At 45.3% G+C, this 23,851-nt stretch overlaps 1 protein-coding gene across 1 annotated transcript; it reads left to right on the top strand.

Annotated features, from left to right (window-relative positions):
- Positions 1-229: 229 nt before the first annotated feature.
- Positions 230-19,848, top strand: Hap40 (Huntingtin-associated protein 40 kDa). Its single transcript, XM_037431560.2, has 11 exons — positions 230-353; positions 504-550; positions 697-769; positions 2,224-2,515; positions 3,906-3,963; positions 8,207-8,266; positions 8,356-8,444; positions 11,914-12,001; positions 13,055-13,101; positions 13,197-13,252; positions 19,603-19,848. The coding sequence occupies exons 1-11, from the start codon at positions 292-294 to the stop codon at positions 19,664-19,666; spliced, it is 936 nt and encodes a 311-aa protein (XP_037287457.1). The 5' UTR covers positions 230-291; the 3' UTR covers positions 19,667-19,848.
- Positions 19,849-23,851: the final 4,003 nt, after the last annotated feature.

Genomic DNA, 23,851 nt, shown 5'->3' with positions numbered 1-23,851 from the left:
TACAAAGCAATCTAGTAACACGTTTGTTGAAGCAACCCCCTCCCAACCTCCCGAAACAAGAATAATACTGTTATGCGCCAGCTAAAGCTGTCGCGCAATTTTTTTTTGCTCTCTGACGCTGATTACTCATTCAAACGGGTGCGACTACGAAATAAAATAAATTTAAAAAACTAAGAAAGAAAGGGACAACAGTTCGAGGTATTTTAGCGAGTGCACAAAACAATGTTGGCAACAACGCAAAAAACGCAGACGTGCAAATAATTTACAATTTTATTACGCGGCGACAAAACCATGGAGGCCGGCAAGAATGACTTTATGCAGCAGTACAAAACAATTTCCCTAAAACTCAAAAAGTGAGCGCTTTTGAGCGTACGTTTCGCGCGTTGAGCACTGCAACACTTACTCTATCGAATCGGTTGTTTTGTTGTTGTTCGTGCCTTCCGCCTTGGGCAGTGTTCCGAGTTTCTAGATGGTCACCTCACCTGCTAATTTTCGTCTTTCAGGAGGTTCCTTCGCAAACCAAACTTGGCCGAAGTCAGCGACCAGTACAGTAAGTGAGCGATTCTTTTCTCGGCACGTCTTCATCGCGATGCGAAATATCTGCCCTTGCAGCCGCAAGAAAGCGTAACGTAACGAAGTTTTAGCTCTGCGATCGTATCTCTCACTTTCGTTTTCTCCTGCTCTGTGATGTTTCAGCGGCCCTCGGGAAACAGTTGCAGCACCAGGACTGTCCTCATTATGCCGGGATGTGCAGCCTCGCTGCCGCAAAGTACGTTGTCCGCTTTGCTGTTTGTCTTTAAGGAGGTCGCGGCTTGACGACCGGGAATGAAACGTGACAGTGATGACTTGGTAAAGATGGAGTCACACTTGTCTAGAACGCCCAGCGGCCGCTTCCTAAAAAAATATGCGAAGATCGACGCCGTAATAATACCAACTATAGCCATACCGCACGCTAGGCCCCTGTGTTATAATTAAATCAATAATGGAAGCTTCTATAGCTAACGTGAGGTTGCGGCCAACAGCAGTGTCGATGGCCATGCGTTCCGTTTCATTCTATCCGCACTACTCTACTGCTTTGTGTGTATGGAAATTATAGTGCGAGGGTCCCAAACAGCTGGCCCGCGCTCCTTCCGCTAACTGCCCGGCCCTTACGTGACGTGTCTTTGACGAGCTCATACACACTTTTTAAAAATATTCCTAATTAGTATGCCCATAGCTTCACAGACGGAACTAGTCTCAAGCCTTTCTTTCTAAAGGCACTTCGTGCAGTCACCATGTGTCGAAACATAACTGCAAAACAAGAAAATTAAAAAAACTATACTTCAGAAACGACATTCATTTTTTCCATCATTTAGCAGAACGATACGTTTATAGAAACGTGATGTTGAATTTCTCACACATAGTTCTCACTAACGTCTTCGTGGCCGCCATATCTTGGAGTACAGGTTGGTTGAGATTGATATGTGGGGTTTAACGTCCCAAAAACAGCGTATAATTATGAGAGACGCCGCAGTGGGTGGCTCCGGAAATTTAGACCACCTGGGGGTTCTATAACGTGTGCCCGAATCTGAGCACACAGGCCTACAACATTTCCGCCTCCATCAGAAATGCATCCGCCGCAGCCGGGATTCGATCCCGCGACCTGCCGGTCAGCAGCTGAGTACCTTAGCCACTAGACCACAGCGGCGGGGCCAGGCTGGTTGAGATGCTCGCGGAGCAAGAAACCGTGACATCAGATTAGCACCAGTTCCCCCTCGCGTGCCTTTGTGTTCTCCCCGTGGTGCGGCTAGCGAACAGGAGAAAGCGAAAAGAGCACGAAAGAATGCGGGGACCGAACTACTCTCTGTTCTCTTCTGCACTGACGCTTTCTAATGAGATAAATAGTCACAATATACGCCGTGTTGAAGTATACGGCTCAAAGAACCCGTCCATGACATCATGTGAAAACTATATATAGAAATGAGGCATACACTAAATGTGCAGCCTTGACAAATTCAGTACTGCTTGTCAAAACACTGGCTCCAGAAACACTCCATCTTCACAGATACGAATTTTTCATGGCTATGTCCCTGGTGATATGGCCGCTTTTGAAGCCCGAATGCAGCTTTGCTGCCATGAAAAGTGAAAAAAGCAGTTAGCTCGAAGCTTGCGTACTTGGGCTGACCGTGTGATCGCACCTCGAGTGGCAATAACCACGCTGCAATATCTTGGAACTTATCGCAGATGCGAGCAGTCCATGGGGAACAGCGCGGCCGAAGCACAGGCTTTGGCGCAAGGGGCACGACAGTTCTTCACTGCCGAGGCGGACTACCACGCCCTGCTGTGTCCATCGATCGATGAACACCTGGCGGCGGCGGTGCATTGCTTCTCGCGTGCCATCGACCTCTACGTTCAACTCCAGGAGCCAACCCTGGCGGCCGCACTGTGCACCGAAGCCGGCCAATGCCTCCGCTCCATCGACCGAGCACACCTGGCGATGACGTTTTTGCAGCGGGCCGTACAGTTGCAAAGCAAGGTTGATTGGCCATTTGATTCCTTGACTTATTTGTTTATTCATCATTGAGTAAGAATGTTGGCAAAAAGCATACCAGTCATAGCTGAATGAAGGAGAGGAGATGATCATTGGAGTGAAGATCATTAACTGCATTAAAGGGCCACTCACCAGGTACCAAATTTTAGTTAGACCGTTAAGTTGTTCGGTGTCCGATGAGGAATGTTTTGCCACAAAAATGTTTTGAATCAGTTCGTTACAACATGAGAAAACTGTTTTTGTGAAGCGGCGTGAAACGAGGATAAGAGGAGGCGAGCTCGAAACCCTTGCCGCTCCTCCGCGTAGCTTTAACAAGCCAAATCTCTTCCCTACCCTCTCCAGCATCTGACCAAGAGGTCATGTGCGCATGACATGCTTGAACAAGCCCCACCCCTGTGCATGCGAGCACATTTTTTCTTCTTTTTTGACCATCGTTGTTTCGAGGTCTACTGCCTGTTTCTGCGAGATGCTTTGGAAAAGCTGGCTTAGACACGATAGAATAGATGAGCACAATGAGCGCGCGAACCCATAGGAGCGTTCTACGGCTGTCGTCTGCTCGACGTGCTGACAGTGGGGACACGCACGCATGCGAAATGGCGGCACATTAGCCCCACACCACGTTGCAGTTCATGGGGAAAAAAAGAAAAGATAACGGTCACATATTGCGTCTCATTAGTTATCTAGAGATTTGTTAATTTCTGCAAGCAGCAAATACATAAACTACGCACGTGGTGTTAATTAATTTTTGCCATGTCACGTGCCACTGTTGGCAACGTCAGAGCATAGTCATCTACATAGAGCAATAACGTCACTGCATTGCCGTGTACGTGGGGCCATTCATACGCGCACGTCATCCCTTCTTTCTCTGGGCACGTGCCCGCAAAAGGAAGGGTGAGCGGCGTTCATCTTGAAGTTTCACCAATTTCTGCAGTGCGTAGTGTTGCAAATTTTGGCAGACGTAAACGTGAACGCCCCATCTATGCATTCCGCTTGTCAGCTCAAAATTGTCAGGCCTGTTGAGTGGCGCTTTAAAGAAATCATAACGTGCATTGCATTAGACGAGGCAGTATAACTATATTTTGCTGGACCAGGTTTTACTGAGAATGGTTTGCAAAGAACACCAGGTGGTCAAAATTTTTCCAGTGTCCTTTGCGGTGGTATGCTTCATCACTCTAGGGTTTCAGCACATAAAATACTGAAGTTTATTGTATTTTTCTTTTTGTGTCCATGCTTTTGCATGCATGCCTTCGTGTTCCATGAATGTTTGCTATCTTGGTCGGATTTTTGTTTTTCGGCTTTGAACTGATCATTCATTTGACTAGTGAGAAAGTGTTTCAGAGGGGCAAAGTTGCGCATGCGACTTTATTGCACGCAGTGTGCCTTGGGCTACGTGGACGCACTTCAAGAGCTGGCTACCTGCCAAATCGAAACCGGTGAGTGCGTGCAACAAACAGTACAACGTGTTTTCCTCAGCTTTTCCTTGTTGTACTCGTCTCTTTTATTTTGCATTATACTTTGTGTACATGTTACTGTATCTTAAAGGTACACTAAAGTCAAATAACAATTTACGTCAGAGTGAAAGCTCAATGTATGACAACACTTAAAACAACAATATTATCATTAACAGTGCCCTACTTACCGAGAAATTAAGGTAAATGCACAAGAACATAAGCGCCGCAGTAGGGCATTTTCAAAATGATACCGTTGACATCAGACGGACCGCCTACAATTAATCACTAGTAATCAATCTAACTGCACTAAATAAAGAACTTTCCATGCATCAAAAGACGCAATAAAATGCTGCTTGTTCGTTTCTGTTTGATTCATGGAAAAAAAAAGAACCGCCGGACATTACTATGGGAAATTGCACGAGTGGTTAAAAAATTCAATTTTCGCGTGGGTACACGGAACAGGTAGTGCCATCTAGCGGAGCACAGTTGAAACAAAAGCGTCTGCAATCTCGGAGCCAATTGAGAGAAATTGATCAAAGGCCGTTTTCGCTGATGTGGCTCCCGCTGCATTCGGTCTGCTGCTACTAACGCAGTAAAGCCGGGCAACGTTGTGCACGGCAACAGTGACGTGAGACGGACCGGTCGGTCCGCTTCTTGACGTGGGTATTTTGAAGTGTGCTAACCCGATGCGGACCACTAAAACGTGATTTTATTTCAAAATAGGCCCTTCATTGGCACAAAAGTACCTAACGCTACGAGGTTTCTGGACTGCCATTTCAACAATCAACGTCGTCATAATAGTTGACTTCAGTGTCCCTTCAAGCCTCTTCTATTCTTAGAATGTTGCCACGGCAGTGGTACGGTGGTCACGGTTCTCGGCCGCTGACCCCCTGATGATACAGGAACTTAAAGTTGCTTACACGCCGCCTTAAGTTCCTGTATCAAAAGTGGCAGACTCGATCCTGGCCGTGGTGATTGCATTTGGATGAACACTGAATGCCAAAGGCCCATGTAGTGTGCAGTGTCGGTGCATGGTAAAGAGACACAAAAGGCAATTAACATTTACTTCAGAGTGAAATATAGTCGACTCTCGTTAGTTCATACTCGAAGGGGTCTCTGAATTTTGTTTGAATTATCAAGGAGTTTGAATTATCAGAAGTTCTCAGATAGATGACTCTGGGTAAAGGGACATACACATTATGATTAAGCATTGATTCTATCACATCTAATATTTTTTTCAAGAATTTTTAAACCCCAACTGCATGCAACGAACAGAAAGCATTGGTGCTAGCTCCACAATTTTATTGGCCATTTACTGCTTATCACACCTTTAAAAAAAATTGTAAATTGCCAACTACTTTGTTGCTATAGGTATGTGCCTTCAACACAAAGCTCTCTATACCAGTTGAGTAGTATTACGGTTTACCATGCACGTGGTTTGCTTCAAACATTTGTTTACTAGTGAAGCCTTTTGCCTTCAACACCTGAGGTGCTTACTTTTCATTTTTAGACTGTAAGGATTAATGGCATGCAAATTTTAAATAGTAGAGGAAAAGCAGCAGATATTTCCTGGTATGAAACTGTAAGAAGTATGAATGAACTGAATGATAGAGTTTGAATTAAGAAGCTTTTAAATACATTGAAAGAACAGAGGGCCAACCAAAAAATTGAATTTTGTTTGAATAAACCAAAAGTATGAATTATCACAGTTTGAATTATAGAGAGTCTACTCTATCAATGTTTGAAAATGTCTAAAACGCCATTATGATCAACAGCAGTGCTCTACTTATCGAGAAAGCAAGGTACATGTACGACACCATACGCTCCACGAGTGGGACATCTTGAAGTGATCCCAATGGCGTTGAAGGGCGCAACTACTACTGGCCGCTAGTAATCAAACCAATTGCAATAAAAAAAAAGAACCTTCCATGCATTACAGCAGATTAAAAAACGCTGCTTGTCCTTTTGTTTCATTCATGAAAAAAAAAAAAAAACCACGCTTGGTGTTACCATGGGATATGGCGCAATTGGCTCAAAAGGTCTGCTTTCGCCTGGTTTTGTTGGATAGGTGGGGGCACCTAGTGAGGCCCGTTTGAACTAGGCAAGCACAAAATTTCTATTGCAGAAACATCGTGCATTCTACCTCTGGTGTTTTTTTGAAAGAAATATACTTTCTTACTGCGCAGAGAACATTTCAGAAAGAAGACAGGTATGACTCGCTCTCTGCACACTAAGAAAGTATAATTCTTTCAAAAATGCAATATCGACCAAACCAAGTAGCCACTCTTTTGCACTTCTGGTGTGAATGCCTTATAGCGGCATAATTACGAATAAGTTGTCTTTTTAATAATTTTTTTTCATCAAATATTTTGGAAAATACAAATGTGTCTATGACTGTGTTTGCACAAAGCATCACAAGATGTTGATGCCATCGTCCTGTAAGCCTGCATTCCTATGAGCCATTGCCTACGTCAGCAGTGGTGGAGCAAAGGCGGACAAGATTTGGCAAGGTGACTGCTACGGCAGGAAGCCAGTTTCGAGGCGGGTGAGTTGAAGGGCACTAACACCATGTGAACCACTGAAATGTGGTTCTAATTCAAAATATGCATTTCCTTGTCACATAAGTAGCACCAGGAGGTTTGTGGATCGCTATTTGAGCCATCAACCTCGACATAATATTTGCCTTTAGTGTCCCTTTTAAGAACATAAGAAGGTCGAAATTGATGGGGGTCTCCTCTACAGCATGCCCCACAATGTTACCATGGTTTTTAGATATAAAAATTTAGCAATTATTATTCTAGAAAATTAACTGCATCGAAATTTTACAGAAAAGCCTAGTTTTGAATAGCGTACATAAGTGATAGCGTTTCATGTTACTTACGGGAGTTTGAAAAGAGTAGAACAGATGCACTATAGAAAGGTTGCAAATTTGGACCTATGTGGAGCTGGAGCTTCAAAAGAAAAAAATTATTATACTAAAAGCCTGCCATTTACACTTGCAGTGAATGATGCATGATCGCTTAAAGGTGCCATGACACGCAAGCTTCAATTGTGGTCTGTAAGTGTGGGTTAATCTTTGCACATTCACAAAGAAGTAGTTAAATTTTAGCTCATTTCCTTCTGGAATTAATTTATAATTGAATATTTGTATAAAGACGTGAGCAGGAAAACAGTTGGGCAACACTGGCACACTTGTGAGTGGGGACGTAGGAAGCTGCTTGCTGTGCGAGCGTCTACGTTCCGAGGAAACAATTTTGTTTAGTGCCCGGCTGCGCGTGCAGTTGAGTTATTTAAACTTTCTTCCACTTGGCTTTCATATTGAACACTTCAGAGCGGCTGAAACGGTGATGAAATGCGACACCTCCACTCCATTCGTCACACACATCATGCAATATCGCAGTGACCGGCAGCGAGCGGAGTTCGTAGCCAGCAACTTCTAGGGCTTATTTTGTACGAGAATATTCTTGTACACACACATACGTGCACGTGCACACACAGACACACACGCTCACTGTTCAGTGCCCACTACTCGATGGGTGCCTGCTACCCAATCATAGACAGATGTCATCACAGTTGTCACTACTGCCTCCAGAGGGAGCCAGCTGCTTCCTCATCGCCGATTTCTGCCCACTCAAACTAGATGTTGAGACTACTACACACTTGCGTTTTTTGCTAATACACTGTCTTCAGGGTTACAGTATTGCCCGTGAGTGGAGCCTGTACATTAATACGGCCAGCAAAGAAATTTAGGGCCCTATGTGCACGCTATACATATCAAAATTGAAGTTGTAATTGGAGTGATCAGGCTCTAATTCAAGCATTAAAAAGAAACAAGTGTAGTGTGTAGGTCGATATTTAGTGACTGTGTTCCGAATTTATGAAGTTCCTTCATGGTGTAAACACAGCCTAAATGTAGAAAAGGACGCCATTCCTTCTTCTCGTGGGGGCCACACTGCAAGAGAGAGTGCAATCGAAGTAACCCTTATCTTTATGAGGTGTGCTCTTCAGAATGTCCACGACCAGTCTGAGTCGCGTGGTCGTTAATCAGCTCCTGAGAACCTTGCTTCCTTTGATTTCTAAAGATGCAGGAAATGGGCAATCTAACGTTCATTAACTTGTGAGTGCTCAGTGTCCTCGTTTTTCTTGCGCAGAATTCATCGATAGTTTGATCCGACTTGCTCAACTCCTAGTCACTCTTCACACTGGTGTTCTTTGCTTGCTGTAGGTGACTACTCCGGTGCCCTGTCGTCATTCACTGAAGTTTACACGATATCTCAGGAAAAAAGTAAGTTACCAAGTTAACGATATTGCAACTGTGAAATAAATGTTCCGTTTGATACTGCCTTCCTCTTACGCCTGCTCTTTTCGGTGCAGGCATGCACGGCGGCCGCCCGATGGGCGCCATGGCGACGACTCTGGCATCGGCGGAGATCATGCGGCTTCTGTTGCTCCTAGTACTACAGGTGAGACTGTGTTCATGCTCCAAAGAAAATGATGATTTCAGGTTGCAGATTGCATAATGCCAGATCACTACCACACAAGCTACAAAACACTTTCAAAAGGCAGATCTCTTTAATGTGGATTGCTGTACTCGTGTGATGCATAACTACACCGAAACCCATTTTCGACAAAAACGTTGATGTATGTTAATTTTAGGGCCTGAGGCGTTATACCCTCGGTGCTTGAGGGGATTGGAGTGTTGCTAAAGCATACTCATAATACTAACATTTAGTAAAAAAACACAATTTTACCTCGTCACCCACCCCACCCCCCCAAAAAATGAACATGCAGTACTCTCTTGTAGAAGCTAAGTCATTGTGACGATTTGTTATGAGGGGTACCTCGTTATAAGCGGTATTTTGATTCAAGCGACTACTAAAGCTATTGACCTGTGATTATGCTGCAACTGTGAGGAAGTCAAAACACAATGTATTTATTCAGTGAAGCAAAACTTTATTAAGTGCAAACGAGTTATAGTGAGCTTTGGCTTTCAGGCTGGAGAGCGAATGAGGAGGAGAAAAGCTGTTGCCACTTTCGTAGGAGAAGTGTGGATGTCACGGAACGCTGCGGGAGTTCCGTGCTGGAAAGTGCCGTAAATACTATGGCTTGAGGTTGTGCTTGTTGAGTTAAAAAAAAAAAATTCATTGTGGCTACACAGTGCAATCGTGAAAAGTAACTGGTTCCACAGTAGGTACTTCGCATGGTTGCCGGGCAATTTCTTCCCGGGTTGTGCAGCCCTGAAGTTTGTGAAAAAAAAAGTTAATCTGCACCTTGTTGTCGACGATCAAATGCACCGTTCGCTGCACTTGTTGTACCATTCAGATATCCATGTTTGCGCACCTCCTGTCCACACCATTAACAAATGTTTGGGAACGAAATTCAGTGGCCCTAGCACACATTTCGACCGTTCGTCAAAAGTCAGATGGTGCATTTCAGCTTCAAAAGCGCTCTTAGGAGCGCTGTAACTTTTTTGAGTACATATGATACAGCGCAAGTGAGCCTGCAGTCTCCTGGCAACTTTTTGACATTCAAAAGATCGCTGTTTTCTAGAGTCGCAAAGCGCCAGGAAGACTTTATTTTCATGGAGATTTTATCGTGGCGGACATCAACGATATGATTGCGACTGAGATTAACAATTCGGGGGCGGTCCTATCAAATTTAAAGGTTCCCGTTCGCTTCACATTAAACAGCTGCGAGCACTCGCTACACTTGCTAGGTACCCATTACTAGGCGGTCATCGGTCATGAGTTTGGTACTTTTGTGGCCTGTTCTTTTGCTGCGTGACACTTGTGCGCTGGCAGCATTAATTTGACACTGCATGCACAGAAACGTCGCCACCGCTTGACGATGCCTCAGCTCCCCACTTTCTCCGGAGCAGGTCAAACTGTTCGTGCACTCCGTGTAATGTGGCTTAAATGTATATGCATTTGGGTCGGGATCGGAAGAAATTTCGCATAAGGCAACACTTATTTCGAGCAAAGCTATTTTGGTATAACAAGGTGTCACTGTAGTCGGGTTGCGCTGTTGAGTGCGCAGTGATGGGCTTGATTCTCAATCGTTGCAGTACAGTTTCGGTAGGGGTGAAGTGTGAGCATGCTTGTGTGCGTTGATTCTTGTTCTGGTTGAAGAATCACCTGTTGAAAATATTCCAAACTACCTGCTGAGGCGTCCTATACAGTTGAACCTTCTTATAGCGAACCTCGATATAATAAAGGTTCTTTTATTCCCCGACTTTTTTTATTCCCCGCCATTGCTACATAGAAGCACATGTATTTGAGACTTCTCTGTAACAAAGTAACAGTGAGAGACCACATATTTGAGACCTCTATGTAACAAAGTAACAGCAAGAGACAACCTTGATATAACAAATTTTTCCCATGGACAACTCCCCACTCCAAACCAAAATAAATAAATAAATAAAAAACTACATTTGCACCTGTTCGTTCTCGACACCGAGCATGCGTCTATGGTGTGGCCCCCGACGACGTTCAGCTTTGGTTTTTTTCTAATGCGATATCAATTAAATGGACAGTCTCGGCTGGTTTTTTGCCGTCGCCGCAGCCATCATTCACTGTATAGACGCATGCTTATCTCTCACGCGTACTTTGCCCTGCGAATGGTGTGGGGGGATGTAAATGATTGTGCGCACGCGCCTATCCTTCGGTGGGGAGAGCGGTGTGCCTTCGACTTTGACTGGAACGATTTCGTTTAGCTGTTTGGCACACAAAGGTCACTTCACTCGCTGGACAGGCACTGTTTGTGAGAAAGAGTGCGCTTTTCAAACACAGCGAAGTAACAACTGGGGCACTTGCTAATTCGCACTCATCTGTACATGTGATTACGTTTTGTGTGTTGTTTTTTTTTTTAAGCAGTCGAGAGGTAAACGTTGCTAGTTCGCTCTCGTCCTGTGTATGATTTCGTGCATCATTTGTGCCCGAGCCGCATGCTGCACGTTTCGATCTGCTTGCCGTTCTCAGCGTTACATTCAAGGTTGCTGCTATCGGATTCATTTCTTCGCCCTTGCGGTGAAACTGTGCCTTTTCTTATTTTCGGACAACTGTGTCGTCACCATCGAGGGGATGTCAGATTAGACGCTGATTGAAACTCTTTGAGACCACGGTTATGACGGATATTTGAAGATCGACTCATCACGCGTTTCCGTCTTGCACCGCACCACAAGTTCGCAGGCTGGTACCTTTCGGGATTAGCCGATTAGCTCTGGCAAAACGACGGAGCATTGAATGCAATGCAATCAACGTGATGTCAAAAAATTGTGATGTTATATGAAGTAAGGCTGGCAGCCAACTCTTTTGGATCCAATATCCCGGAACTCGTACAAAACACTGGTGTGAGCAAATACCGCCGCTCCAGAGAGAAGTGCTCTTTTCACACAGTCCCTTCGTGTTGAAACCGCACCGATACTCGCCGAGATAGCAAGCGCACTAGCAGTCGTGATTGCCCTTAAAATTCAAGTTCATTATTGCTATTTGAGTGATCCCCCTTTTCCAGGCAATAGGGACGGGCCGACTTATTCGATCTCTGCTTCAGCAGCGCTCGCACACTTGTACCCGCTCGTGAAACTTACGATGCGCGGGGGCATGTTATCAATTTAGACTTGCTACGGAACATGGCGGCGATGGCAAAAACCCGCCGAGAGTGTCATATAATTGCAACAATAACGCAGATTTTACTGTAAAATAAGTGTTTTGGGTTAGCTCTGCCTCTGGTCTCTCTTTTGTTTAAATTGAGCATTTATGTTTTCAAATTTTTGTACCGAACCTGCATGTAAAGAAATCCTATTTATAACGAAGTTTTCCGGGAATTCATCAATTTCGTTATAGTATCCAGGTTTAAGTGTATAGCCCTGGTGTTGCTTTGGAAACAAACGTTCTGATACTGTACCGTTTTCCTATCACTTTTTTCTTTCTGTAGCCATCAGCGCAAAAGATGCCCGCAGAGCACGCCGCCCTTCTCGACCGTTACCTGTACGACAGCCCGGAAGAGACCACACCGAGCAAACGTGAGAGCTGCTGATGTCATTACTTTTGTCAACGTCATGAGCCACTGAACCGCAGTTGATGAATATACTATACACTGTAGTGTCACCAGCAAATTACCACACACTGTTAACAATAAGAGACTGCTCTCTCTGTAAGAGCAAACGTGGGTAACTAGGCAGGTCTGTTAAACGTTGTTGATTCGCTTTGCATGAAACCACGTATTTTTTGGACGGAGCGAGAAAAAGGCACATATAAGATGCTCGCAATAGTTGACCGACTCTGTCTCTTTGTTTGGTAGATATGTAGTTGGTGGCAACATTGATAGATGCCGACCAAACTGAAACATGTTTATCAACATTTGTGTAGCACGTGTAGTTTTGTGCTAGGAAAATTGAATGGTTAACTAGGAGGTATGCAAAAACAAAAGACTGCAGGTAAAGCAATGGTGCTATTTTTGCAGGATTTTCGCAGCGTCTTCTCTAGCTTAATTAATATTTCTAATCGGTAAAACTGGAATGCATCTAAATACTAGTGCATAAAATTTGTCCTGGTAGCCAAAGGGGGCTCGTGTTGCTATAACAATTATTAGATTTCATTTTGTATCTTGTGAATAAATAAATAAGTAAATACAAGTAACAACCATGTCTTCGCGAAAATAGAGTTTGAGCTCTGGGAAATACTACCCCACTAACACATTAACAGCTTTATCTGCAAGGTCGCCAAGTTGTGTAAATTAAGTTCAGCCAAGGGAGAGACAAAAAGAAACTTAAGGCCTCGTTTGCAGAACTAGTAGACTATTTTTCTGTAACTTTCCTGGGAAGTTCAAGTCTACTGGAAAGGCAGAAAGAAGAACTGACAGTTGAAAGAAGATAGCTGAACAAGCAATATTCAAGTTCGAGCTCGTGTTTCGACAAGGAGGCTTACGAATATGAGCTAGCAAAGTTTGAATGCCATCGCTCCTTACAGGAGAGAGCAAAAAAAGGACATTACAATTAAAATGCTGAAATACTTTAGTAACCTTTAAACTGTCAGTTTCATTGCAAGTTTGCTCCTTCTTTTGTTCTTTCTTTTAGCGAGCTACATGAACGAGGACGTCTTTCTGCTTCTGCAATCATTAGTGGTGAGGGTTTCCGCTTCATTTTCATATATATATATATATATATATTATCATGTGACATATGTTTTGGTCACCATGCTGCCACTTTTGCAATGTAGATGGCGTTTGAAAGCAAGGACCGAGAGTCGGTTAAGCTGCTTCAGGGCCACCTGTGGTGAGCTGCCTAATTTGAACTTTTTCTGATTTTTAGCCTTTGAACATTTATCTCGAGCATACGTATACGTATACTAACGAAATGTGCTGAGAAATTGTATTTGGAAAAAAAGCAATGGATTATATGGTAGACTCTCGATAATTCAAGTTCGTATAATTCAACGTTTCAGATAATTTAAGCAAAAAAAAATTTTTTTAAAGTCTGTCGATAAGTGATGCTTAGAAGTCTCTCACTTGTCGGACGCTTTCTAATGTCAATTTTGCCGCAGTGCATTCGTGTCATGCAGAAAAGCATTCTAAATGCGAGAAGGGGCTAGAAGTTGTTGCGGGGCACAACACATTTTGTTCCTTATTTACACTCGGGTGCATGCATTGTATCTTAACGAGTACCAGTACGATTGCCGACATCTAAGAACATCACTGGATATCATGCAGATCTATGATCATGCTGCAGCACTGGGAAAAAATAAACACCACAACACCGTTCGTTAAGTTGCATTGAGGAAAATTTTTAAGAATGTCTGATAAATTGGATCGAACTCCTGTGGCCCCCTTGAGCTTGAATTATTGAGAGTCTACAGTATTTGTAAAGTTATGAAATTCAAAAATGTTAGCTTTAATCTTTATAAATGTCCAGTTACCGCTCTAGTTCGTCCTGTGGTAAGATACTAGTGCGAACGTGTGCTGCAGTGGTTAAAACTGCATGCGCTCTGGTTACAACCGAAGGCAGTTGAATACTCAAAGATCTGGGCACCTTTTTCTAATACTGTCGAATACCAGTAGCACAAATTCCTATGTAATAGTACTATAAAGGAGATTTATTAAGCAGAAAGGTTGGTGCTTGGAAGGCTTGGAAGGCGATGCACCAGCCGCAATTTCCGAGCTCGAGCCGCTGCTGCACACTCGATGCTGCTGCCTCTGCGCCGGAGTACTTCCTCTTCTTTACAATGGCCCCACGGAGAAAAAAAGGAGCCATCCTGGCGACTTAGTCCTGTGCAGGCGGCGTTGAACCGTGGTATTGCTTGAGCCTCTGTACGTGTACAACGTCGCGGTTGCGACGTCGCAAGTCTGATGGTGGCGTAAGAGGCTCAATGAGGTAGTTTACTGGCGAAGTTTGTTCGACAATACGATATGGCCCATCGTACTTTGGCAGAAGTTTGGAAGAGAGCCCAGGTGTGTGATGCGGCACTGACAGCCATACAAGAGAACCCGGAAGAAAAACGGGAGTTGAGGTCTGGGCATCACGAATTGCCTTTTGCCTGTTTTGGTCATCGCAGGTAAAGCGACGAGCTAACTGGCGGCATTCTTCTGCGTGTCTGGCGGCGTCCAAGATCGGTAGGCACTCGGACGCGTCTGGTCGATAGGGCAAAATGGTGTCAATGGTGTGGGAGGGGTGACGGCCGTAGAGGAGGTAAAAAGGGGAGAAGCCTGTTGTCGCTTGCGTTGCCGTATTGTAGGCGTATGTAATGAATGGGAGAACTAAGTCCCAGTTAGAGTGGTCAGGCGTCACATACATAGATAGCATGTCACCGAGAGTACGATTAAAGCGCTCGGTAGCCCCATTGGTTTGTGGGTGGTAAGCGGTACATGTGCGATGTACAATAGCACACTCAGCGAGCAATTTTTCAATGACCTCGGACAAGAAGGCGCGGCCGCGGTCACTGAGGAGTTCTTGAGGGCCTCCATGACGCAACACAAAATGACGTAGTAGGAAAGTGGCAACCTCTTGTGCTGTAGCCGTTTTAAGAGCAGCGGTCTCAGCATAGCGCGTTAGGTGGTCGATAGCAACTATTATCCACCTGTTGCCAGTCGGAGTCAATGGAAGTGGCCCATAAATATCTATTCCAACCCGTTCGAAGGGTCGGGAAGGGCATGGTAAAGGCTGCAGTTCACCGGCGGAGGCGTGTGGTGGAGATTTTCGGCGCTGGCATTCGGCACAAGAGCGGACGAAGTTGCGGACGAAGGTATACATGCCACGCCAGTAGTAGCGATGTCGAAGCCTTTCGTAGGTCTTGAAGACTCCTGCGTGGCCACATTGTGGGTCAGCGTGAAAAGAGGAACAAATCTGCGACCTCAGGGTTCGTGGAACGACGAGCAGCCACTTGCGTCCCTCTGGTGCGTAGTTACGTCGATAGAGAAGCGTGTCACGTACCGAGAAGTGTGGAACTTGGCGCCGAAGCGTTCGCGTCTTTGGGAGTTCAGAAGTGTCGGAGAGATCATTGAGGAGAGACACAGTCCACGGGTCATTGCGTTGTTCGATAGCAATGGTGTCAAAGTCAAGCGATGACAATGTGGAATCGCAAGCGGAGTCAGCTGTGGCATTCTGGGACAGGGGGGAACGGGAAAGGGCGTCGGCGTCAGCATGCTTCCGTCCTGACCGATAAACCACGCGTATGTCGTAATCTTGAATTTTCAACGCCCAGCGAGCGAGGCGGCCAGATGGGTCTTTTAACGTCGAAAGCCAGCACAGCGCGTGGTGGTCGGTCACGACGTCAAAAGAACGACCATATAGATATGGGCGAAACTTTCCAAGGGCCCACACAATGGCCAAGCACTCCTTTTCTGTGACGCTGTACTTGCTCTCAGCCTTGGTAAGTGTGCGACTAGCGTATGCCACGACGTATTCCTGATGTTCCGGTTTACGCTGTGCGAGCACAGCACCCAGGCCTACACCACTGGCGTCGGTGTGGATTTCAGTTGGCGCTTCAGGATCGAAATGGCGTAGAATTGGTGGCGTCGTAAGAAGCCGTCGCAGGGTGTTGAAAGCCTCGTCGCAGGCAGGGGACCACGATAAGAGATCTTTACAGCTGCTGAGAAGTTGCGTGAGAGGTGATATAATAGACGCGAAGTTTCGGACGAATCGCCGGAAATACGAACACAAGCCGATGAAACTTCGAAGTTCTTTGATGGTGGCAGGTTTAGGAAACGCCGTAACAGCTCGCAATTTCTCGGGATCCGGGAGGATGCCTTCCTTGGAAACAACGTGGCCCAAAATGTTCAGTTGACGCATGGCAAATCGACATTTTTTGAGATTTAATTGCAAACCGGCGTTAGTTAAGCAAGTAAGGACGTGCTGAAGGCGACGTAAGTGTGTGTCAAAGTTAGGGGCGAAGACCACGATATCATCGAGGTAACACAAGCATATCTTCCATTTTAGTCCACGCAGGATGTTGTCCATCATTCGTTCGAACGTTGCAGGTGCATTGCAAAGTCCGAAGGGCATGACGGTGAATTCATATAAGCCGTCTGGCGTGACAAAAGCGGTTTTGGGGCGATCGGCCTCCGCCATAGGCACCTGCCAGTAGCCTGACCGCAAGTCTAACGAGGAAAAGAACTCGGCACCCTGCAAACTGTCCAAAGCATCGTCAATGCGCGGTAGTGGATAGACATCCTTCAGCGTGATCTTGTTCAATCGCCGGAAATCGACACAGAAACGAATAGAACCGTCTTTCTTTTTGACGAGAACCACCGGAGACGCCCATGGGCTCTGTGAAGGTCGAATGACGCCTCTGCGAAGCATGTCGTCTACTTGGTCAGCAATGACGCGGCGTTCTGTAGCGGACACGCGATATGGTCGTTGTCGCAGCGGTGAGTGGGACCCAGTGTCGATGTGGTGTTTTACTGCTAAGGCACGGCCGAGAGATGTTTGTTCAACGTCGAAAGAGTGGCGGTAGCTCTCAAGAATGGTGAGGAGTTGTGAACGCTGCGAAGATGTCAAATCTGCAGAGATGAATGGTTGAAATATGTTTGCCGACGTTGAGTCAGGCGCTGAGACGACAGCCAGTTCACAGACGGAGGTAGAAGGCACCTCATCGGGGACGGATATAATTCTGGAAGAACTGATTGTCTCGACGTGGCCAAGGCACTCGCGACAAAGTAGAGATAAAGACGACGACTCATGATTATAAATTGGCATTGTGGTTGACCCTTCTACAAGATCGAGAGCAGCAAAAGGCAGGGGGAGAGCTCTTCGGGCGACGAATATTGGAGATGGCGTGAAAAAGACCGTGCCGTCGGATATGGCGCTGCATGAAACTGGCACGAACGCAAAAGAGCATGGAGGGATGTAGGTGTCATCGCTAACGACAAGTTTAGCGGCAAACTGGGTGTCGACGGACGCTTGGTCATCCAGTGAGCAAAATTCGACCTCAGCCCTAGCACAGTCAATTACGGCGTTATGACGCGACAAAAAGTCCCATCCCAAAATAATATTATGGGAGCATGATGAAAGAACAACGAACTCTATCGTATACAGAACGTCCTGAATTGTCACGCGGGCTGTACATACTGCGGTCGGTTGAACAGGTTGAGCACTGGCTGTGCGAAGCGATAATCCGGAGAAAGGCGTCGTAACCTTACGAATTGAGCGGCAAAATTCAGCATCTATTACCGAAACAGCTGCACCGGTATCTACAAGAGCGACAGTAGGGATATTTTCGACGAACACATCAATAACATTGGTAGGTGACAAATGAGGACTTGGGCAAACCGAAACTTGCGCAGTTCTTGCCTCAGGAACTGCGTCGTCTAGTTTTCCTCCTCGTTAGGTGCGGGCCGTCGACGCATAGGAGAAGGCGAGCGGCGGCGTGGAGAGGGTGAGCGAAGACGTCCCGGCCGAGGGCGGTGGTCGTCCTGGTAGCGGGCTGGCATTGGAGTGGAGGAACCGTATCGCGCGTTGAAGTCAAGCGGGAAGAAAGGCTCACGGCGGTTTTCATTGGTGATATGCGTCCGGCGGCGGCAATACCTTGCGACGTGTCCGGGGTATCGACAAGTGTAACATATCGGGCGATTATCGAGGGTGCGCCACGGGTTGGCGGTGTTAGTGCTGGTCCAGTGAACTGGAGCTGGGGGATAGCTCGCGCGAGGCTGGAACGGAGGCGCAGGCGCCTTGCGAGTTGGCATGGCTGCAGCCGCGGCGTAGGTGAGAGGAGCAGCCACAAGATTAGGCTCGCGAGCAGCTGGTAAGGCCTCGGCGACCTCTCCTTGAATGACGTCACGTAGAGACGATGGTAAAGTTGTGGTAGCTTCTGGTGTGAAAGGCACCAAGGAAAGTTGTCGTGCAACTTCTTCGCGGACAAATGCTTTTATTTCGGCCATTAGTGACGCGTGGTCATGACCACTGATCGCACTAGACAGCGATGCCAAATCGTGCGCTGGAGGACGTCTTGTCAGCGCTCGCTGCTTCCGCAATTCATCGTAGCTTTGGCAGAGGCTAATTACGTCGTTAACAGTGGTCGGGCTTTTCGCCAAGAGCATTTGAAAAGCGTCGTCGTCAATCCCTTTGAGGATGTGCTTACATTTTTCAGCTTCCGTCATTTCGGCGTTCACGCGTCTGCACAAATCGACGACGTCCTCTATGTAACTTGTAAAGGTTTCACCCGTTTCTTGTGCGCGTGTGCGTAAACGTTGCTCGGCACGAAGTTTTCGGACGGCAGGTCGACCGAAGACTGCTACAATCGACGTTTTAAATTGCGGCCACGTTCGGACGTCTGCCTGGTGGTTTCTAAGCCAAAGGCTGGCTACACCCGTGAGATAGAACGAAACGCGTGTCAACTTGTCCGCGTCCGCCCATCTGTTTAAAGCGCTCACCCGTTCGAAAGTCGAGAGCCACTCTTCAACGTCGTTGTCATCTGTTCCACTGAAGATTGGAGGCTCCCGCTGAGGAACACTGCCTGGACAGGTGGCCGGAAGAGATGGAAGCGTCTGCTGATCGGCGTCCGGCATAGCAGAAGGTAGCCGTCGAGAACGGAGTTCCAGGATGGTAGCGGGAAGGCGTAAGGGACGGTACCCGGCACGTCTCCACCAATTATAAAGGAGATTTATTAAGCAGAAAGGTTGGTGCTTGGAAGGCTTGGAAGGCGATGCACCAGCCGCAATTTCCGAGCTCGAGCCGCTGCTGCACACTCGATGCTGCTGCCTCTGCGCCGCAGTACTTCCTCTTCTTTACAGTACGAACATACATTCTTTGGCTTTGCTGAGTGTTGCAATATGATGCACAGGTTGTTAGCCTAGCTTTTTATACGAAATATTTTTGCTTTCTACGTGCATTTGCATCCCAAAAGCATTTGCAAGTGGTGTTCATGTTTGCTTTGTATATATACTCATACCCTATTCTAACAGTCACACCTGCCACAAAAATAACTTTGTTATATCCGAAATTCTGTTATAAACATAGTTTTGTTACACTGTAGCATCACAAGACCATTCTTCACTTACTTCGTTATAACTGATCTTTCTTTATATCCGTGTTCACTGTATAGAGATCCGAAATCTATACATGAGTTTGCAATAGATTGCGAGAAAGATTTTATTATAGCATTAGTGACTGCTTTTTTGTTTTTTTCCTTGTAGGCCTTTGCTGAAGGCTGAACAAAACGACCTTCTTCATGAAGCAGTTGACAGACTCTGTACATGACTGTGCTGCAAGAGCTTTCACGCCGCAAAAGCGTTGTACAGTCATTGCTGTACGCAACTGCTGCCTGTGTGTATTATGTGGCTCCCGATGTCGGCAGTGCCTAAGAACGTGTTTTGCGTTGTACAGTATCAGCGTTTCAATGACGATTTCCATTGTTAAGAATCGCGGACCCGTAAATCAAAGGAAGTCACAGACGCTAGTTGAAGAAAAAGAACAGGCTGTGCTTTTTATTTCTTAAACTTGAGACGTGCACAATTTATTCGAAGACACAATGACAGTGGGTGATGGCTGAAGTTGACTGCAATGGCTGTCGGGACATGCACAGCGGAGAAGACTGAGTGCGGAGGTCATAACGCGTCAGTCGACACGAGTAAGTTGTGGACTAGTACCAGCATCTGAACAAGCACGTATTTCGGGTGTTGTACGCAGCTTTGTTTCAAGACAAAATGACTAGCTGTTGGAAGCGGTGAGGCAGTGAAGGCGATTATTGTGACTAGTCGCTGAAGCCAAATTCACGTGCTGGCATGGAATGGCGGAGTCGCTTTGGTTTGCGCGACATGTGAGTATTGCGTAGACGGAATGACCAGCGTCGTATAAAAATGCTGAGTAAACATATTGAATGCGACACAATCTCAGATTTGTTTCAATAATTCAGGGACACATTTTGGTACGTAAAAACCAAGCTTCTGAAAAAAAAAATATTGTAGATTCGTTTGACTGTTCGCGACATATCAATCTGTAATAAATATTGACAGCATGTCGTAACCATACATACAACCTTGAAATAAATATCTTTGTGTAAAGAAGGAAACGTATTGGTGTAACAGTGTCCTCGACCAGTTTTTTTCATACATGGCCTGTGAGCCAAGGTGTTGCTCAGATGAGCTGAAGTATGTGGATTCGATATCCGGCCAAAGCAACCATATTTCAATGATGAAATTCAACAACATCTGCATATTTGGTATACATTAAGGAACCTTAGGTGTTCCATATGATCTGGAGCACCCCACACTGACAGCATGCCTTGATAATATTGTGGTTTTGGCATGTGAAATGACCGAATTTAACTTTGGTTAATTTTTTACACTGCGCAGACCAATTTCAGCACATTGAGTGACACTAATGACAAACTGCAATTTTTAAATTGACTTTTTAGTATCAATTTGTTGCATATGTTTTAAGCACACTGTCTTTTTTCAAGCACATTGGCAAGCTTTTGATCAAAGGAGTGGTCACAAATAAAAGCAGGATCAAGCCAGACATACCTTGTTTTTGTAACATACCTTGTTTTCGCAATAGGTGTTCTGGTGTATAAAAACGGTGGCAAAAGATTTTGAACAGTTTTTCTGAGAGCCTATTGACTCTCAACTTACCACTCAAGTTACTGATACAGAGTATCATTGTAAGCATAAATACAACCCAAACACTGGTGTCAACTCATAAAAACAGATGCTAAATCGAATGACATTTCATTGTCGGTACTCCTGAACTCATGCACTCATTTTTGGCACATATAACTGCTGTAATGAACTGTAAAGTTTTTCATTGTGCGCTAAACGTTGCATCAGCATTACCATAATTTATAGGAGAGCAGTGTGCATTGTATGTGCAATGTCAGGGATAACAGCAGTGCACCTGAATATATCCTAAGGCAGATACGCATAAGTCCTACGAAATATGTTCGGATACGATGTAGTTGTTTGAAAGGCTCACCCTAGGAGCTCATACACGACCAGCCCAAGTTTGTATGTTTACGCCAGCTTTGTGCTTGTCTTCATTTTGGAATAGTTAACAATAGCTATTGCTAGTTTTGGAAAAAGCTGCTACTGTTGTCACAGGAAGTTGCTACAGTGAGATGGCTCGTGATCTTTCCATCTACTTGGTTTTTCCTGTGCCCGTTTGTATGTGCAACTTCCCATAAAACGACTTGATGCCCTTTAATGCCGTCTTCTGATAACCAATTCTTTTCCGTCTATAAAAACTGACACTCTGGGGGCTTTTCACGGCTTTTTAGTAAAACGCCTTGCTCAAAATAATTGAACAAAGCACACAGTTTCTACGCTACGTATCGGTAGGCAGTGCATTATCAAAATAAAGGCTCTGTCGCTTAAAGCACAGTGTGGATAGGTAGGAGAGCATAATAAAAGCTCGAAAATGTTCGCGGTGTCTCATTCCAAAGACTGTCTCATTCATGCTGGCTGCAGATAAATAACTAAGCTAAAGCTATATAAGTTGAGTAACCTAGAAAAATATCACTAATTCATTATATACAGTTAGCCAGAACCAGGTTTTGCTGCCAAAGATTTCAGAACAGGCACGCTTGACTGTGATAAGTGAGCCTGCCTAATCATTAGACTGGTCTCTTTTGATCATCTTATACAAGCATTGCAATATGAGCAGCTATGATTATCGCTGAAAGGACTGCATTGTGCACTCCAACTTTTCAAAATTTCTGCCGGCGTTTGCACTAATCGCAATGCACTGAAAAGCATGCCTACCACACGTTGGATTCCCTCAGTCATCACGACCAAGCAGTCTTCTTAGTCAAAACAGCAGCGAGGATAATTTAGTGAGGTGCCAGTGCCACGTAGTGGCAGAGAAAAGCATCGGTGACCAACAGGACGACCTTCGTGAGTTAAGCGGTTGCACAGGAAGCCTCCAAGGTTGTAGTACATTGCATCAGATTCATGCTGTGACAGCCACAGCACTGAGTTCATTGCTTTGTCGTCATAGCTACAAAGCTTCGAGCAAGCCAGGGAAGACTGAATATGAAGCACCTTGAAAGTGCATTGGAAGTATCGCTTGATTGCCAAGAACGTCGCAGGAACATTACACTTTGCAAAAAAATTTTGTTGTAAAGATGCTCAGGAATACAAAATTTTACACATTTTTGAGAAGATCTGGTGGGACCTCGTACGAACTAAATGCGGAAACACTACAGAACACGTGATAAGGCAATGTTAGGAATGAGCATGTTTGTTATATTCGTGGTGTTCTTGGTTCAAGTCGTGTGTACAATGTGCAAATGAGTCTACACTAGTACCGGCGCAAGATCAGCTGATAACAGTGAGATACCGAAACATTCCACTGAGAATCTTACATTGTATTACAAGCATCAATACCTCTTAATCTTCAACCAAAGAGTCTCCGAGCTATCCAGAAAGAAGTGCGAGGTCTATTTACAGGGGAAAAAAAAAACGCATTAGGTACGTTGTATAGCTGGGGCTGGCACTTTCTTGTGTATGTAGTAACAGTGATATTACTATATGGTATTAGCTACAGATTCACACTAAAGAAAACTTCACTTGGTAGTGTATGGCAGTGCGCATCAAAAACAAGAATGAAAGAGTCATACGAAGATAAATTTAGACGTAAGCTCCGAGTTATGCAAGCACTGGGTTACTCATCCTTGTTATTGATGCATGCTGCCATAAGCTATAATGAACTGACTAACCCATCGTTATGTCTTAAGTTCACTTAGTCGAACTGACATTATACTTGAGCATGCAGAACTCTTTCCATGTAGGCAGTAGCACCAACTTTTATGAAACGTGACCTATCGAACTTTATGAGAAGTGATTACTTGCCAAATCAGTCGGCTTATACAACACTGAGTAAGGTGGGAAATCCTTTCGTTTCAACGACTACATTGCAAAACCAGTTGACTGTCTCAACTGGTTAATGATAGACGAGGTATTCTTACGAGAAAACCGCACACCACGGTGCACGCGGTGATTCAAATGCATTGATCGGTCTACTTTACAATGCATTCTGGGTGATTGCTGCAAGGCCCAACTCACGCGAACTTGCCTTCATCGTATACCATAATGCATGGTGGATGCTGACGACACCAGCATGTTGTCCTCGGCGTCTACTATTTATGCAAGCAGTGCTGGCCGCCACGCAAGAGTTAATACCGCGCTTGAATCTCCGAGCACGCTGTAAAGTAGTGAAGGATTGGAATGCGAATATGACTGACAAAAATACGTTCTTTCTACTATTTGTTTTTGCTATTGTGCCTTTGCCGGCATGATTTTGGTTTGCACACTTGTCGGCAAACAAGCTCTCTAAAGGCTACTACATAACAAACAGTGTGAGACTGAGCTCTTACATTGTTACTCATAAAAGCCGTTCAAACACGTCACATTTCCTTTTTTTTTAGTATTCACCAAAGGCTGGTTTGTG

The sequence above is a fragment of the Rhipicephalus microplus genome, chromosome 7, assembly GCF_043290135.1.
Source record: "Rhipicephalus microplus isolate Deutch F79 chromosome 7, USDA_Rmic, whole genome shotgun sequence".
Classification (NCBI taxonomy): domain Eukaryota; kingdom Metazoa; phylum Arthropoda; class Arachnida; order Ixodida; family Ixodidae; genus Rhipicephalus; species Rhipicephalus microplus.
This window is presented reverse-complemented; position numbering and strand designations above follow the sequence as displayed.